The sequence below is a fragment of the Umbelopsis ramanniana genome, assembly GCF_025399195.1.
Source record: "Umbelopsis ramanniana AG unplaced genomic scaffold K450scaffold_1, whole genome shotgun sequence".
NCBI lineage: Eukaryota > Fungi > Mucoromycota > Umbelopsidomycetes > Umbelopsidales > Umbelopsidaceae > Umbelopsis > Umbelopsis ramanniana.
This window is the reverse complement of record NW_026252087.1, coordinates 405,101-421,391: the sequence shown is the minus strand read 5'-3', so window position 1 is coordinate 421,391 and position 16,291 is coordinate 405,101. Positions and strand designations below refer to the sequence as shown.

General features: G+C 43.5%; 9 protein-coding genes across 9 annotated transcripts; 7 read left to right on the top strand and 2 right to left on the bottom strand.

The window, feature by feature from the left end:
- Positions 1–34: 34 nt before the first annotated feature.
- Positions 35–4,899, top strand: K450DRAFT_217190 (uncharacterized protein). The gene is made up of 12 exons (XM_051585006.1): positions 35–105; positions 167–274; positions 342–577; positions 659–915; positions 992–1,208; positions 1,293–1,424; positions 1,498–1,830; positions 1,894–2,061; positions 2,139–2,283; positions 2,360–2,930; positions 3,021–3,207; positions 3,296–4,899. The coding sequence occupies exons 1-12, from the start codon at positions 87–89 to the stop codon at positions 4,664–4,666; spliced, it is 3,744 nt and encodes a 1,247-aa protein (XP_051449627.1). The 5' UTR covers positions 35–86; the 3' UTR covers positions 4,667–4,899.
- Positions 4,900–5,140: 241 nt separating this feature from the next.
- On the top strand, positions 5,141–6,719 carry K450DRAFT_217188 (uncharacterized protein). Its single transcript, XM_051585005.1, has 3 exons — positions 5,141–5,337; positions 5,406–6,418; positions 6,494–6,719. The coding sequence occupies exons 1-3, from the start codon at positions 5,262–5,264 to the stop codon at positions 6,569–6,571; spliced, it is 1,167 nt and encodes a 388-aa protein (XP_051449626.1). The 5' UTR covers positions 5,141–5,261; the 3' UTR covers positions 6,572–6,719.
- K450DRAFT_217182 (uncharacterized protein) lies at positions 6,651–7,950 on the top strand. The gene is made up of 7 exons (XM_051585004.1): positions 6,651–6,983; positions 7,048–7,162; positions 7,245–7,254; positions 7,341–7,473; positions 7,554–7,651; positions 7,725–7,761; positions 7,831–7,950. Exons 1-7 carry the CDS (start codon positions 6,867–6,869, stop codon positions 7,855–7,857), a joined length of 537 nt encoding a protein of 178 aa, XP_051449625.1. The 5' UTR covers positions 6,651–6,866; the 3' UTR covers positions 7,858–7,950.
- Positions 7,951–8,194: 244 nt separating this feature from the next.
- K450DRAFT_217176 (uncharacterized protein) lies at positions 8,195–11,506 on the top strand. Its single transcript, XM_051585003.1, has 10 exons — positions 8,195–8,487; positions 8,559–8,692; positions 8,789–9,037; positions 9,112–9,306; positions 9,392–9,784; positions 9,854–10,244; positions 10,313–10,922; positions 11,005–11,131; positions 11,210–11,307; positions 11,379–11,506. Exons 1-10 carry the CDS (start codon positions 8,280–8,282, stop codon positions 11,395–11,397), a joined length of 2,424 nt encoding a protein of 807 aa, XP_051449624.1. The 5' UTR covers positions 8,195–8,279; the 3' UTR covers positions 11,398–11,506.
- Positions 11,263–12,049, bottom strand: K450DRAFT_217174 (uncharacterized protein). The gene has a single exon (XM_051585002.1). The coding sequence runs from the start codon at positions 11,844–11,846 to the stop codon at positions 11,631–11,633; it is 216 nt and encodes a 71-aa protein (XP_051449623.1). The 5' UTR covers positions 11,847–12,049; the 3' UTR covers positions 11,263–11,630.
- Positions 12,050–12,679, bottom strand: K450DRAFT_217173 (uncharacterized protein). Its single transcript, XM_051585001.1, has 3 exons — positions 12,541–12,679; positions 12,367–12,441; positions 12,050–12,302 (listed from the first exon to the last, which is right to left on the bottom strand). The coding sequence occupies exons 1-3, from the start codon at positions 12,639–12,641 to the stop codon at positions 12,254–12,256; spliced, it is 225 nt and encodes a 74-aa protein (XP_051449622.1). The 5' UTR covers positions 12,642–12,679; the 3' UTR covers positions 12,050–12,253.
- A 28-nt stretch (positions 12,680–12,707) lies between these two features.
- On the top strand, positions 12,708–13,126 carry K450DRAFT_217171 (uncharacterized protein). The gene has a single exon (XM_051585000.1). The coding sequence runs from the start codon at positions 12,856–12,858 to the stop codon at positions 13,084–13,086; it is 231 nt and encodes a 76-aa protein (XP_051449621.1). The 5' UTR covers positions 12,708–12,855; the 3' UTR covers positions 13,087–13,126.
- A 264-nt stretch (positions 13,127–13,390) lies between these two features.
- Positions 13,391–14,041, top strand: K450DRAFT_217170 (uncharacterized protein). Its single transcript, XM_051584999.1, has one exon. The coding sequence runs from the start codon at positions 13,600–13,602 to the stop codon at positions 13,912–13,914; it is 315 nt and encodes a 104-aa protein (XP_051449620.1). The 5' UTR covers positions 13,391–13,599; the 3' UTR covers positions 13,915–14,041.
- Positions 14,042–14,725: 684 nt separating this feature from the next.
- Positions 14,726–16,290, top strand: K450DRAFT_217167 (uncharacterized protein). Its single transcript, XM_051584998.1, has 4 exons — positions 14,726–15,002; positions 15,091–15,757; positions 15,832–15,970; positions 16,040–16,290. Exons 1-4 carry the CDS (start codon positions 14,822–14,824, stop codon positions 16,205–16,207), a joined length of 1,155 nt encoding a protein of 384 aa, XP_051449619.1. The 5' UTR covers positions 14,726–14,821; the 3' UTR covers positions 16,208–16,290.
- Position 16,291: the final 1 nt, after the last annotated feature.

The window sequence follows — 16,291 nt, the reverse complement described above, 5'->3', positions numbered from 1 at the left end:
TTTGTCAAAATGTGCATTTTAAAAAATTTGGACAGCTCTAACGTCGCAGTTACTGACAGCTTCTCCTGCTCGAAAACTTGTGTGGGATGACCGATTTCAACATTGGTTAGTATTCCTTAACCAACCAGTTTTACTCGCGTCTGTTTGCTAACCGCCTTCTCGTCAGATGTGTTCAAGTACCTGGAGGAAACTCTTGCGAAGCGAATCATGTTCCTAGATGGTGCCATGGGTACCATGGTGCAGCGTCTTAAGCTCCAAGAATCTGACTTCAGAGGTAGGCATCAATGAAGAATTTTAAAGCATTTACCTTTTCGTTTTGACAACTGACATTGCGGAATTAGGCGAGGAGTTCAAGGATTGGGTTAAAGACTTACGCGGAAACAACGACTTGTTGACCTTCACTAAGGCCGATGCTATTTACGACATCCACAGACTTTACTTGGAAGCTGGTTCAGATATGATCGAAACCAATACTTTCAGTTCTACCAGCATTGCTCAGCTCGATTATGCCCTCGAGAACTATGCTTATAGATTGAACAAAGAGGGTGCCGCACTGGCCAAGAGAGCTTGTCAAGATGTAAGTATTGCATTTCAACCAACGATTGGCACTATCACCTAAACGAGTTACAACTCATGCTCAACCTTTTTGCTTCTGTAGGTTTGGAGAGAAACTGGTGTTCCTCGTTTCGTGTGCGGTGCATTGGGTCCCACTAACCGTACTGCATCTATTTCTCCCTCCGTCGAGAATCCTGCTTTCCGTAACGTCACCTTTGACGAGCTCGTTGAAGCTTACGCTGAACAGACCAGAGGTCTTCTTGATGGTGGTGCTGATATTCTTTTGGTCGAAACTATTTTCGATACCCTTAATGCCAAGGCTGCCCTCTATGCCATTGATGTCGTCATTGAAGAAGACAAGTGAGTGTTACTACCAAATTTTTTTTTTTTTTGATATGTTACCATTGATTACTAAAACCTTTGATTTTAACTTAAGGCGCCCAAAGGTTCCCATTTTTATCTCTGGTACCATTGTCGATCAGAGTGGTCGTACCCTGTCCGGTCAGACCGGTGAAGCATTTGTCACATCCCTTAAGCACTCTAACCCTGTGGCCTTCGGTCTCAACTGTGCTCTTGGTGCCGATCAAATGAAGCCTTTTATTCAAAACATCAGTAGATTCACAGATGCGCATATCATTTGTTATCCCAATGCTGTAAGTAACGATGCTTCGTTCGCTCGATCCGAATGATATTCTTTTTCATACGCGGACCATCCATTAATAATCCTCTTCCTTCAGGGTTTACCTAATGCTATGGGTGAATACGATGAAAGTCCTGCTGCTATGGCTAAAAACGTTGAACCTTTCGCCAAGGAAGGTCTTGTCACCATTCTCGGTGGTTGCTGCGGTACCACTCCTGATCACATCAAGGTATGCATGCCTGTCGTGGTAATGAAATTTTTGCTAAACATGTCAATGCTAACTAATACGTCACGCGAGCTAGGCTGTTGCAGATATTTGCCGTAAATACCCTCCTCGTCCCAAGCCTGCTAAGAACGATGACGACTGCATGTTGCTTTCTGGTCTCGAAGTCTTGCGAGTCGATAAGACTACCAACTTCCTCAACGTTGGAGAGCGTTGTAACGTCGCAGGTTCTCGCAAGTTCTGCCGTCACATTTTGAAGGGAGAATACGAAGAAGCACTTGCCATTGCCCGAGCTCAAGTCGAGAATGGTGCTCAGATCGTTGATTGTAATTTTGACGAAGGTCTGCTTGACGGAAAGGCTGCCATGACTAAATTTTTGAACATGCTTGCTTCCGATCCTGACTGTTCTAGAGTAAGTGATGGTATTTCAATTATGCACTATCAAACCGTATGCTCACTATGAATTTGTTTCCAGGTTCCTCTTATGGTGGATTCTTCCAACTTCGCTGTCATTGAAGCCGGTTTGAAGTGTGCTCAAGGCAAATGCATTGTCAATTCCATTTCCCTCAAGGAAGGCAAAGATGATTTTGTCAAGAAGGCCAAGATCATCAAGCGCTTTGGTGCTGCCGTTGTTGTTATGGCCGTATGTACCTGCCGATTAATGGTTATAGAGATTGTGTTTACTGCTTACTGACCAAAATTCTTGAAACCACCTACCAGTTCGATGAAGTGGGTCAAGCCGCTGAAGCTGATCGTAAGGTTGAAATCTGTACTCGTGAATACAACATTCTTGTCGATGAAGTTGGCTTTAATCCTCAAGATATCATTTTCGACCCCAACATTTTGACTATTGCCACCGGCATGGGTGAGTCTAAATCCAAAGTACCATGCAGCACTTCTGTTACGTTTAAATTTACTAAACATCACTTTGTCTCCCCCAGAGGAACACAACAACTATGGTGTTGAATTCATTGAAGCTACCCGCCGCATCAAAGAAACACTTCCAGGCGCCAAGGTCTCTGGTGGTGTCTCCAACTTGTCCTTTGCTTTCAGAGGTATGGACAAGGTCCGTGAAGCTATGCATTCCGTCTTTTTGTACCACGCTATCAAGGTTGGCATGGACATGGGTATCGTCAATGCCGGTTTTTTGACTGTCTACGATGACATTCCCAAGGATTTGCTTGAACTTTGTGAGAATGCTGTTTGGAACAAGGATCCTGAGGTCACCGAAAAGCTTTTGGAATACGCCAAGGCTCACTCTAAGGACGCAAAGAAGGATGAAGATGAAGAGGAATGGCGATCATTGCCTGTGACTGAGCGTATCTCCCATGCTTTGGTCAAGGGTATTATGAAGCATATTCTTGAAGATACTGAAGAAGCAAGACAAGACAAGGAAAAATACCCTCGTGCTCTCAATGTCATTGAAGGTCCGCTGATGTCTGGTATGAACGTTGTTGGTGATTTGTTCGGTAAAGGAAAGATGTTCTTGCCCCAAGTTATTCGTTCTGCACGGTAAGTATTCCAATCAACGGATCCATACAAATTTTATTTTTTTCCCAATCGACTCTGTACGAAAAAGACTGACAATGGTCACCATTTTAGTGTTATGAAGAAGGCTGTTGCTCACTTGGTCGAATTCATCAAGATTGAAAAGGAAGAAGATATGTTGCTCACTGGAGCCACCGAGATTAAAGGCAACGGTACTGTGGTTATGGCCACCGTTAAGGGTGATGTCCACGACATTGGCAAAAACATTTGTGGTGTCGTTTTAGGTTGCAATAATTACAGGGTGGGTGATACAGCTGACGCACATGTTGGCCACAAAGAATTATTGCGGCAGAAAGTTTACTAAAATGCGGAACTCTTGGAATTTTCAGGTCATCGATATGGGTGTCATGGTCCCCTGTGATAGAATCATTGCCAAGGCTATTGAAGAAAAGGCTGATATTATTGGTCTCTCTGGACTGATTACTCCTTCACTTGAAGAAATGGTGATTGTTGCTAAAGAATGTCAGAAGGCCGGATTGAAAATTCCTATTCTCATTGGCGGAGCTACTACTAGCAAGATGCACACTGCCGTCAAGATTGAACCTCAGTACTCCTGCCCAGTTGTCTACGTTTTGGATGCTTCCCGTAGTGTGCCTGTTGTTGCCAGTCTTTTGGATGATAACCGAAAGGAGGACTTTGCCGAGGATGTTCGCGAAGAATATGCCGAGATGCGCGAAGAGTATTACGAAGGCTTAGAGGAGAAGCGCTTGCTCACATTGGCCGCTGCACGCGAAAAGGCAATGAAGATTAATTGGCAAGTGACGCCACCGCCACACAAACCCAACGTTATGGGCACTAAAGTTCTAGATGACTATCCGCTTGAGAAGCTTCTGGACCACATCGATTGGAATCCTTTCTTCCAAGTGTTCCAACTTCGAGGTCGTTACCCCAATCGAGGCTTCCCCAAGATTTTCGATGATGAGGCGGTTGGATCTGAAGCCAAGCGATTGTACAATGATGCACAAGACATGCTCAAGGAAATTGTCGCCAACAAATCTTTGAAGGCCCAGGGTATTATTGGCTTCTACCCTGCTAATTCAAATGGGGATGACATTGAAGTATATACTGACGAGACCCGAAGCGAAGTAAAGGCAACCTTTTACGGACTGCGCCAACAATCTGAAAAGGAAACCGACGAGCCCTATTACTGCTTATCCGACTTTGTGGCTCCCAAGGGCATTGATGACTATATTGGTATGTTCGCTGTTAGTACTGGATTTGGATGTGACGAATTAGTGGACAAGTACGAGAAGGATCATGATGATTACTCCATCATTATGGCCAAGGCTCTCGCTGATCGATTGGCTGAAGCATTTGCTGAATTGCTCCATGAAGAAGTTCGTAAGGAATATTGGGGTTATGCTACCGATGAAACCCTATCCGCTGCCGATTTGTTTGCACTCCGTTACCAAGGTATTCGTCCCGCTCCAGGCTATCCTTCACAGCCCGACCATTTGGAAAAGAGAACAATGTGGGATTTAGGTGATATTGCCAGCTTGACCGACATTACTCTAACGGATTCATTGGCTATGAACCCCGCTGCTGCTGTGAGTGGTTTATACTTTGCTCATCCTGAGAGCAAATACTTTGCCGTTGGCAAGATCGACAAGGACCAAATTGTTGACTATGCTAACCGCAAGAAGATCCCTGTCGAAGAAGCTGAGAAATGGCTGGCTACAATTCTCGCCTATGACATATAAGTCCATAGTCCATTGAAATTGTAATCGGTCAAGCTCATGTCAATTTCGGAGCCTAGAATATTTTTTTTTTAGTTCACATTGTCTGTCGTTTGAAGCGATAGGCATTAAAGCGCCCTCTCATTTGTTTTATTGAATCTCTTTTATACACACACACACTTTATTCTGCTTGTTCTTTATAATAAAGCCAGGGAGGTCTTCCCCTAAAAACATGATTGTGGCTTACAGAAGACGCACCTTATTTCAATGTAGTGGCGCAGACCGACCTCCTTGGACTCGCCTGCTTCGTGCCACCCAATGCAACGTCGCTCAACGCGGGCAGTAAAGAGGAGTGCCGAATTTGCGTCAGCTGCGTTTCAATTCTACATTTATGGGCTGGGGGTCTTTACCAACTGTCACACATTTTTTCAAATCGAGGTTTTTTTTTTTCCACTGTGATCATCGTAAAAAATCGATTTCAAAAAAAAGCATTGGTTGCGTTCTCTTCTTCTTCTTCTTCTTTGTTGGTTATAACCATTGGTTTTGTCTGTCCAAACTCATCTTTTTCACCATTCATTCTACTTGCTACTAGTATCCATCACCACCTGTTTCATTAGTAATGCCTCGGGCTGTGGTCAAGCGGTTGTCAAATTTGTTACATCCTTCACAGGACCAGTTTTCAGGCTCAAAGTTCAGTAAGTATGATTTTTAATCGTCGCCATAATAGCTCACTGGATTCCAACCTTTGCCTCCCCCCTTCTAGTGAATGACATTGTACAAGGAAAAACATGCGTCCCCATATCGTTACATGAATTCCGTTTATTTTTGAAACATCATGAACACTCTCTCGAAAACCTCGATTTCTTTTTATGGTACCAAGATTATAAGCGCCGATGGGACCAACTACCTCTCCCAGCGAAACTCCAGTCCCCTCCTCCTCAAGAAAAGCCAAGTTATGTTGGTTATGTTCTGTCCGGCACAGGCAAACGACAACAGCAACGATCGGCGATGGAGTCAGGCGACTCGGGTTTGATTGGAACCACCGCTTATCCTAACGAGACGATGGACTATGCAGCCATGAACGCAAAACACTCCAGCACTGGTAGCTATAAGCAAGATAGTTCATCCATCATGACGGCCTCCACCTATGCCAACGGATATGAATTATCCTCTGTTGTATCGCCCGAATCTTATTATCAAGGCACCTTTCCAGACCAGCAACCCTTCCGAGATGAAGTTGAACTAGTCCTAAAAACATTTTTCACATCCTCGTCTGATAAGGAACTCAACATTGATGGATATTTACGACAATATGTATTGCACAACAGCAAGTATACCACCCACCCTGATATATTTGAGCCCGTGCGGGACAAGGTATATGAAACCATCGAGCGGTCATCACTACGAAATTTCGTCAATTATGCACTTCAAAATATCAACCACGGTGGTGTCATTGTTCGATATCTCCTAGCTGCAACCTGCGCCGTGTTGATTGCCATCGTCCTTATCATCACCTTCGTATTAAAAGTTCCGCGTTGGTATCGCATATTTATTTTCCCTCTTTTGATTGGTATGGTGATATGCAGCATATCAGCCAATCAAGGCGTATGCTTTCAACGAGCCATGGGCCATCGCCGAGATCCTCATGCCTATGAGCTGGTCAGCAACGACCAAGTGGACGACCCATTCTCTCAAGAGTTCAAATTCAGTGATGTCGAGAGTCAGTCTGAAGACTTTAAAGCGGTAAAAGACCCCTTAGTTCGACGCTACAATATGGTAAGTAACCCCTGATGAGAACCACACAAAGTTTATTTGACCCCTTCTTTTAACCTGTATTCTTTCGTATTACAGAAACTCTTGTTTTCGTCATCTTTTGCTGCCACCATATTTGCTCTTTGTCTCACTGCCGCCATTGTCGCTATTCCCTAGTTTTGACAACTATGGATAGTACTGCTTGCTGTATATAAGTTATATATATTGTTTTTGTCACCTAATAGATATGCTGTAGCGAAATTACAAAATGAAAATTGAATGTCCATAGGGCTTTACCTAGGCACTTTTATCATAGGCACTGTTGCAATAAGAGTTTGAAACGCACTGGCAAATGAAATTGCATAGTACCATGCGCGCGCCGTCCCAAAAACCCTATGACGTATCTCCTAAAATCCCTGCCTAGACATTCTCCGACCATAGCCATTTCGCCAGCTCATTCCACACATAAATCATGCCCAACTACTTGAGTGAAGGTCGCAGGTCGATATTTCTGTTCAAAATCCCCAACCCATTCAAGTTCCTCGGTGATAAGCAGAGAGCTATTGGTGTTTATGCTGCTGGTGCTTTTGTAAGTAATGCTAGTGTCAATCGGAGCTTGCAAAATCGTCACTCAACCGTGCCTCCTCTTCTAGTTCGCAATAGGCTGGTGGGCATTCATCGATGCTATTACACTGGCTTCAAGAGATCCATTCAAGCAAGTCAGCATCGGTTTCGAAGACTGGATTTCGGGTATCCTTACTACCCTTGGTAAGCATTCTAGCCACCATTGAGAATACCCCCAAGTTCCTATTAACCTTCTATTCCTATTTGCCGACCATTTCTACCCTAGGCATGATTGTGTACGGCTTTATTTTATTTCTATTGATAGCTGTAATCCTATCACTTGCTTTAAATGTTAACACTCCTTCTCTCGATCTATATTTAGGATCAATCTGATTGACAAATCGAGCTTGCATGGAGATACGTTCTCTTATTCTGGTGATAGCTTGGTATGGAAAGCGAGGCTGTTCCTCTTTGTGGGATTTGCCCTTATTGCCGGCGGCCTTGCTGGTTCTGTGGTAAGCCTTATGTTTTTTTTTTGGCATTCCATGTGTCAATATCCTGATGCGCAACTGTACTAAAGTCTCTCTGTGAAAAGTGTGTTTTGATCCTCAAGTACATTGTACCCGAAGTGCCTGAATCAGAATTATACTATGGCATTGGCCAAGTCGCACAGTGTGGGTTCATTATGTTAAGGTAAGTCAGACATTTCCCTTGTAGTCACGTCCCTCCTACAGGACCAGCGTCTTACCGTTTAACTCCAAAATAGTACTGTGATTTTATGGATTGCACAAAATACCCAAGAGGTAAAGTTACATTCAATGATGGGTTAGGCAGGCGTTGTAGAAGCTGACGATATGGGTTTTCCATTACAGGAGTACCAGTACAACTTTATGCTGTAGGGTCGGCGGTTAAGACTTTTTTTTTTCCCCATTTTCTACCTCGTGCTTAGGCTGCTGTTCCATGTGTTTTGGAATAATATTTTATTGTAATTAGTGCGCTTCCCTTGCTGGTTTTTCGGCAACATGGCGCATTCTGTGAATCGGTCCACCTTCAAAGAATCATATAAAACAAACTGTTTACATAATCAATACCTACTTTGCCATGTAGCAGCGATGCTTGTTAGGACACCGATCACAGCTAACCATGGCAATTTGGCACCCATACCAATTTGATTGGCCAATGAATTTCCATGTTAAAATTGCCCTGAAAAAATCACAGCTTATCCATATTCCGCTGGTCTGTTTGAAACTTGTCCATCTCCATCAGATCTCCACTGCCTTTTCTTTTTTAATACAATTGCATCTGTTGTTTCCTCTTCAGCATGGCCGACAGACGAAGTGGTATGGTGCAGTCCATGGGCTATCCGAATCCCTCGAGCTCAGTAGTCAGCCGTGCCGTGGCTGCCGCTGCCGCAAACCGACGACAATCTAGCATGCGGACTGGACGCGCATCAAAGCAATATTCAGTATCTGCGTTCTACTCCATGGCAGCAGAACAAGATGTAGAAGTTGAAGATGACCTGGCTCAAGGTTCGTCACCATTTAAACTTGGGAGGAAACCTCGTTCTACTTTGCTCATGTGTAACACATAACCCCTTTAGCTCAACGAATCTTGAGAGACCTGAAATCCAAGATTTCCACTCAATCAAAAAAGAATTTCGTTCTAGAACGTGATGTGAGATACTTGGATTCTCGCATTGCACTGCTCATTGCCAATAGAATGGCGTTGGACGAGGTATGTTGCGTATTATCACATGTGGGGTACAAACTTCTCGCCTGTATGATTCACTTACCTTTTCGCCCCTGTCTCGATCTCGATGCAACTATTTAGCAAAATGAAGTCGCATCTCACTTGGAAGAACACGACGACCAGGGCGATGAACACTATCCCGACCACCGTAAAATGCAACAATATGGCAATCTCTTTTTCCTACTTCAGAGTGAACCTCGACATGTTGCCAGTCTGTGCCGTCTCGTCAACCTGGCAGAAATAGATACTCTACTTCAAACTGTCATGTTCACTCTGTATGGTAACCAATACGAAAGTCGTGAAGAGCATTTGCTATTGACCATGTTCCAGGTATGCTTCTTTACCCATTTTTTTCTCTTAATTCATCTGCCCCTAATTTTTTTTTTTTTTGATCCCGTATATAGAATGTTCTTGCCGCACAATTTGAGACAACTACAGAATTCACATCACTTCTTCGAGCGAATACTCCAGTTTCTAGAATGATGACGACCTATACCCGAAGAGGCCCGGGTCAATCGTATTTGAAGACGGTATTGTCAAATAGCATCAATGGTTTGTTGGAACATAAAGATTTGAACCTTCAGATCAATCCACTCAAGGTAGGCGTGGAGTCCAATGTTAAAGCCTGGGCGGAATGGGCAATTCATCATTGTAAATTTTTGGGTCGTCCTTTTTTTTTTTTAGGTATACGAAGAAATGGTCAATCAATTTGAAGAGGAAGGAAGAGACTTGCCACCAGGTATGCCAAGAAGTGTCACTCCTGATGTAGCAGCCGCCAACCCAGATGTCATTGCCATCATTCAGCCTCGTCTCGTTATGCTCATGGATGTCACCAATCGCTTTTTGGAAACCATTATGCAGTCACTGGATCAAGTACCGTATGGTATTCGCTGGATCTGTAAGCAGATTCGGTCACTCACAAAACGCAAATACCCTGAAGCGACGGACATTGCCATTTGTTCACTTATTGGTGGATTTTTCTTTTTACGGTTTTTGAACCCGGCCATCGTCACCCCTCAAGCTTACATGTTAGTTGACCGCCTTCCTGGCAAGCATCCTCGAACGACGTTAACCTTGGTAAATATGAAAACATTCATCTCATACTGAGTGGTCATCCATCCTCACTCATCCAAACGTTCTATACAGATCGCCAAAATGCTTCAAAATCTAGCCAATAAGCCTTCTTATGCAAAGGAGACCTACATGATCCCAACCAATCCGTTTGTGGAGAAAAACAAGCAGCGAATCAACCGATTCTTGAATGATCTTTGCGAAGTGGGCGATTTCTATGAATCTTTAGAAATGGACCAATACATGGCCTTGTCCAAAAAAGACATCGTTCTCAACATTACATTGAATGAAATGTACAACACACATGCATTGCTTCAGCAACATATCGATGTTCTCGCTCCGAAAAAGGATGACCATCTTCGAATCTTACTTACTGAAGCGGGATCAGCGCCGGCGCAGGTTCCTCGCAAACAAAATCTGCCTATTGTGTTACCACTGTTCAGTCGGTGGGAGACTCCTATACAAGGTAAGCGAGAGGTCAACGAAGAACAGGGTCATTTGGTTTTTCTGACACTACTTTTTACTGCGTGGTAGATCTGACAACGGCTTTGATGTCGGAAAACAATATCACCCAAAATGACATACAGTACATGGAAGCCAAGGCGATCTTCGTCCAACTCGTTCGTTCTCTACCGTATTTTGCGAAGAAGCCAGTGATGGATTTACATCGAATTGCTGAAACCGCAGCGACGTCAAAAGATGCTCAGATGGTTCGAAAAGGCATCAAAGTCCAAGATATGCTCAAGGAGCTCGAAGCTGCTAACGTCATTGATCGCAAAGACAACTATGCTCTACTTGCTCAGGAAATCAAGCAGGAATTGGTTCATCTTGGTGATCTGAAGGATAGAGTTATGCAAGAAAGTTCCAGTCTTGAGAGCGTGTACAAAACCATTTTGGATCACAACAATTATCTCAAGAGTCAACTGGAGAGTTACAAGGCCTATCTGCAAAATGTGCGGATTCAGAGCAGCGGTGGTGAGAAGGGAAGCAAGAAGTCAGTCGGTATTGGTGTCGAGGTAGAGCATTCTGGCAAGGGCAGCAAGTCCAAGGCTAGCAAGCCTCAAATTTTGGGTCCATACAAATTCACGCATCAGCAATTGGAAAAAGACGGTGTTATTGCCGTAACCAACGTTCCTGAGTCAAGGTAAATTGAAGAGAGCAGAGTTTTGTGTGTGTGGGAGGGGGGTATTGGTTTTGAATTCGAGGCTCAACACAAAGGCTTTTAGAAAAGGAAATATTTTCTTCACCATTTCATGTCCAATGCCTGGTACATTCATCATCGAGCTGCACTATAAAGGTAGAGACAAACCCATTCTTGAAATGGATCTGAAGTTGGATGACTTGTTGGAAAAGGTGAGTACAGTATATAAAAATCAAGTGAAATTGTTTGAAAATAGTATGTCTTATACTAACCCGCGGTATATCACTTAGCAACAAGATAACATTCAAGTGTTAGATTTGGAGTACGTTCAACTCAGCGTAGTCAGGACGTTGCATTTGTTGAATAAGACGTTTGTTACAAAGTCCAAGTAAGTATTGTGTGCACCAACATATGAACCCAAACCACTCAAGATTCTAACATGTAATATTTTTAACGCAGGAATGGAATCTTTTCATAATCACCCTTTGATAGTCAACCACTCATTACAGTCCTTTTATTGCCTTAGTATAATCTTTATTCTCGTTTCCATTATTGACAAGCAATGCTGAAATGTTTACCAAAAACGTCTTTGTCTGATGATGATTTGATTAATTGGGACCCAGCTCAGGGGTTTGGGGATAAAAGACAAAAAATATTTTTTTGCTATTTGCTTTTGTTTTCTTCTTCTTTACAAAGAGCAGATGGAAACCATTACTGTTGTGCGTAGAGATGGACCCTCATAGTGACTCCGTGGCTAGGCAAAGTTCTCTCTGGGGAACCGCTTGGTCCAGTGCGATCGATTGAGGGGACTCTGTGCGTGCTATTGCCGCGATGCTCCAGTGTGCCCGAGATAAAAAATTGATGCATTCCAACAAGTTCGCTTGCGGAGCATCCCTCAGGATGGGTTTTTGGAAGATGACTGATCATATTCTATGCCATACTTCTTAGCAACAAGAGGGACACGACCGTTTATTAAACCGAAATGAGATAGAATAGCACGATGATAAAGTAATAGTGGGGAGATATATTTCATAGGAGATAATATGTATAGATGGGTTGGAGTTGAGGCAAGAATATACATGACGATGGTTGTATGGAATAGCTGTCAGTACAGTAAATTACACATTTGGCCAAAACGATCACATTTTTTTTTTTTCAAGCATGCGTAATATGATCATACTTGTGAATAATCGCTTGTGACCAAGAGAAATAACAAAAATGACCAAGGAATATCACACTCTTCTGCCCTTGTAGCGTTTAATTTGGTGGCGGGATGCGTTGAACAATGAAATTATGCCGTACACGGGTTTCAAAGAAAAAACAAATGGTTCCTGTTAGTTGCAAAACTCCTCAACTGCGCAGCAGAAACAGCAGGCAGCCAAACTAAAAATTTCAGAGGTTAAAGCGATATGATCAACGCAATGGAAAAACTGAGTCAACTACCTACCATGCCCAACAGCAGGTATTATCGCTCTGATATTGATATTGCGGTGGTTGTGCGTAAATGACTTGTGGAGGAGGACTATAGGGTGAAAAAACATTAGTGTCATTACAAGTTGTACGTATGGCAGACGAGAAAAGAAAGTTGCCAAATGTGTGATTGGTACAACTTTTGACATACGCTGGTTGATAGTATCCTTGTGGGCTGTACGGGTATCCACCTTGCTGAAAGTACGGATTAGGCGGTGGTGGGTATTGACCGTATGGATAAGGCGACGACATGCTAGAAGAAAGTAAGTTGGAAAGAAAGGCAAGAAGGTAAAAACTGCAACAAGAGTACTCTCAAATGGCATGTTTGTTTGTGGCTTGACTGGATGGCAAGAAAAACACCTGGTGCTAGCCAACTTCCATACTCATAACGGTGAAGTCAGGTGAATAAAGTGCTCATCCATTGAGTGATCGCTGCTGCTTTCTGTAATGAAGTCTTGGCCTAACTATGCTTCAGTTTTCTCTTCTGGCCATTGGCTGCCCACCACTGTTAACGGGACCATTCCGATTGAACACAGAACTGCCACTCCAGCAAAGCCGGCCAATTCTCACCTCTAACGTTTGTACAGCCTCCGTATTTATTATAGCTCGGCATGAAAGGGTGCAAATACACGGCAAATATCGAGGCACAATAGTAATAGCTAATTTGTATCGCTTGAGAGTAAAAAGACCGGAGTAATCCATCCGACAGTTCAGGATGATGTAGTCATGATGTTTCCCCGCTGAATATTTTTTCTTTCTCCCCTGTGCTCAAAAACATTTCAATACTGTAAATTCACCTGATTTGTCTTCTAATGCAGGAAAAATAGCATCATACTGTTGCAAAGGTGATTGGGGGCATAGCGTTTTAAAGTTCATGGCCGGTGCCCACCCTTCGGATTGGTGACACAAGTAAGGCAACGATAGTCGAAGGGATATAGATTATTCAATGCTTACCTCTCTAGAAAACGTGTTTGATGACCCCTAAAGAAAAGCTATACTTCACGAGCGGCTGGCTGACTTCGCTCCCCCTTTCTTGAGAAAAGGTGCACAAAAAAAGATAGGCTTCCATTATCACCTTACCTAATAAGTATTTTTGCTTGCTGAAATAAAGCCATTATCCCCCATCTAATTTCTCCACTAAGGCGTGAGCCTGGACCACTTTTGCCTTTTCCCTTTTCCCACTTCCTTTTTCCTTCCCCTTGGCAAACCAATGGGTCTCATAGACAAGATTCGAACACAGTACGACCTGTTGAAGGTAGAGAAGTACACCAAGCGACGACGATCAGAGACCGTCTTTGAAGAGCGCGATCGTGATTTCTATCGTGAACATTATCGGGACGGAGTCTATCTTCACCGTTCGCCGTCGGATGTGGACACACTGGATGGTGCTACTCCTCGACCAGCCATGGTCAAAAGAGCATCGACAATCTCTAGCATGGTGATGAAGGCTGGCCGAAAGAATTCACCAACAATCAAGAGCTCAGAGACTTACAATAATGGTACCTATGGTAGTGATCTTCGCTAAAAGAGTTTTTCCTGTTGACAAACCCCCCTCCATAGTTAAATGCCTATCTATTGTTATATTACACATATTTTGTCCTTTGTGGACCTGTTCCTCTTCTGATGATAAATACGATGTTTTCCCTCATAGTTTGTTGAGCTTGTTACTGTTAAGGCTTGTTGGCGGTTGTTGGGGAACCACCTCAAAAAGTCGACTCGTGACCCAAATTTGTTCAGTATTGTCGTCGGTGTTTGATCGAGGTAGGTGATACTTGGGATTTTTTTTTTCTTTCTTTTCGGAGCAAGTTCTCTCTCTTCTATACATTCTTTGCATCTAATCACCCATTGACCATGTCGGAAAAGCGACTATCAGGCTCGCGTCCGTCTGTCAAGACTGCTGCTGCAACATTACCACATCGCAGAGGCTCACTTTCCATTAATACCGCAGCTTTGGCCACCTCCACTGCCACCTCCCAATCACCTATTTCAGGATCGGTGGATTCAACAATCTCACCAAGACGAACCAGAGGAGACCACTTTCAAACATGGATTCCACGGACGCTCTCCTCCTCCCGTACTACTCCAGTCTTACCCCATGATAAAAGATCATACAACGCTCATCATCGTTTACCAAGATTATTAAGACATCGCTGGATCCAGTTTGTGATACTGGTGTACGCCACCTTTTCAGTTTTACTGACGTTTACGCACTTGTGTCAGTGGTCCTTCTCAGAAAAACCTATTACCGAGCCCCCTGTGCATATAGAGGAATGGGAACCCAAGCGAACTTATCGGGGAGGTAAATGTCGATCCTATTCGTTGGTCCTTGATCTCTACCCCCTGTTAACCATGATTTATTTCTATTTTTGGCTCTTTCTTTCTTCCTTTCTTAATCTGCACCATTAGATGATGCTTACTCTGTTATAGACGATATGACCATGGCCATGCGGTTCTCCAAAATGTTTTCAAAGTCGTTGCCTGGAACAATAGAATATACCAAACCGTACTGGCAACGAGCCCATGTTACTCCGACTCCTCATGATATATCGCTCACCACCTGGGTCACTGATAAGAATTACGACCAATTAATCCGGATAGCGCAGATGTGGAATGGTGAGTGGGAAGCTTGGAAACGGTCCTGCCTGACGAGATTCATCCTTTGTTAAACACAACCTTGTTTTTTTTATAAACAATCCTACAGGGCCTATGTCAATTACTTTACACATCGAAGCCAAAGCACCAACAACGTCGCCAGAAACGGTTGATTTGCTGGATCAGATACGACTGGATTTGCAAAAGGAATCGTCCATTGTACAGTACGCTGATATTCATTTGCTTGTGACCCCTCCTTCGTATAGTGGAGCTCTCGCCTTGTCTCGCAACAGTGATCGAAACTTCGCCCGACTGTTTGCTCGCACCGAATTCATCTGCTACTTGCCAATAGAACTGGTTCCAGCCACAGAATTGAGAGACACCTTAGAGAGAAACTTTGATTCATTTGCCGCTCGCCTTAGGGCCGGAGATGTCTTTGTTGTACCCACATTTGCCTATGTTACAGCCGAACAAGTTGCATCACCGGAAGCTGATTGGGCTGAACAAGCTGCTGAAGACGATGGAGAGCCTGAAAACGTTGAAAAAGAGCAATATATGACCCTTGTTCATGATGAGGCCATTATTCCACGCACCAAATCTCGCCTGTTGCACTTGGTTGAATCTGGTGCTATGGGTGTGGAAGACCGTCACTGGCCCATTGGAAGTGGACCCACCGATTTCAACAAGTGGAAGAATGCAGACAAGTTGTTTGCTGTGGAGGATTACGAGTTCCACTACGAGCCTGTTGTCATTGAGAGTCGAAATGTTCAGCCATGGTATGATCCTTATTTGTGGAGTGGCGTGATAACCCTTCAATTTTTTCTTAATTCTCTGCTGTGGCTTTTTTTAGGTGCTCTGAACGATTTGCCGAAAATGGAGCTGCCTGTCTGTATGCTACATACTTGACTGGAGCCAATTTCTGGATTTTACCGCACGACTTTGTTGTTCGTATTAAGGAGCAACAACAAACATGGCTTTCTAGTACCGAGGTGAGTGGGGGCATGCATGATAGGAACATTCTTATTTTCATGAATGCATACTAAATCCAGGTTGTTTAGACGGTTATTCAAAATCGCTTGTACGCTAAGTTTGTATGGGAACTTTGCGTTCACCATGCTAGAATGTTGGATGCAGAAGGCTTATGGAACACCGATCGGTCTCGACATGCTAAATCCTCATGTTCTCGTGTCATCAACAGCTGGGGTAAAGGTCTAGTCGGCGAATGATCATATACATAATGTTTATACATGCAACAAAAGAGAGCCCAATTAAAAAGAAATAACACACAAAAAAAAAGAGCATAACGGCTG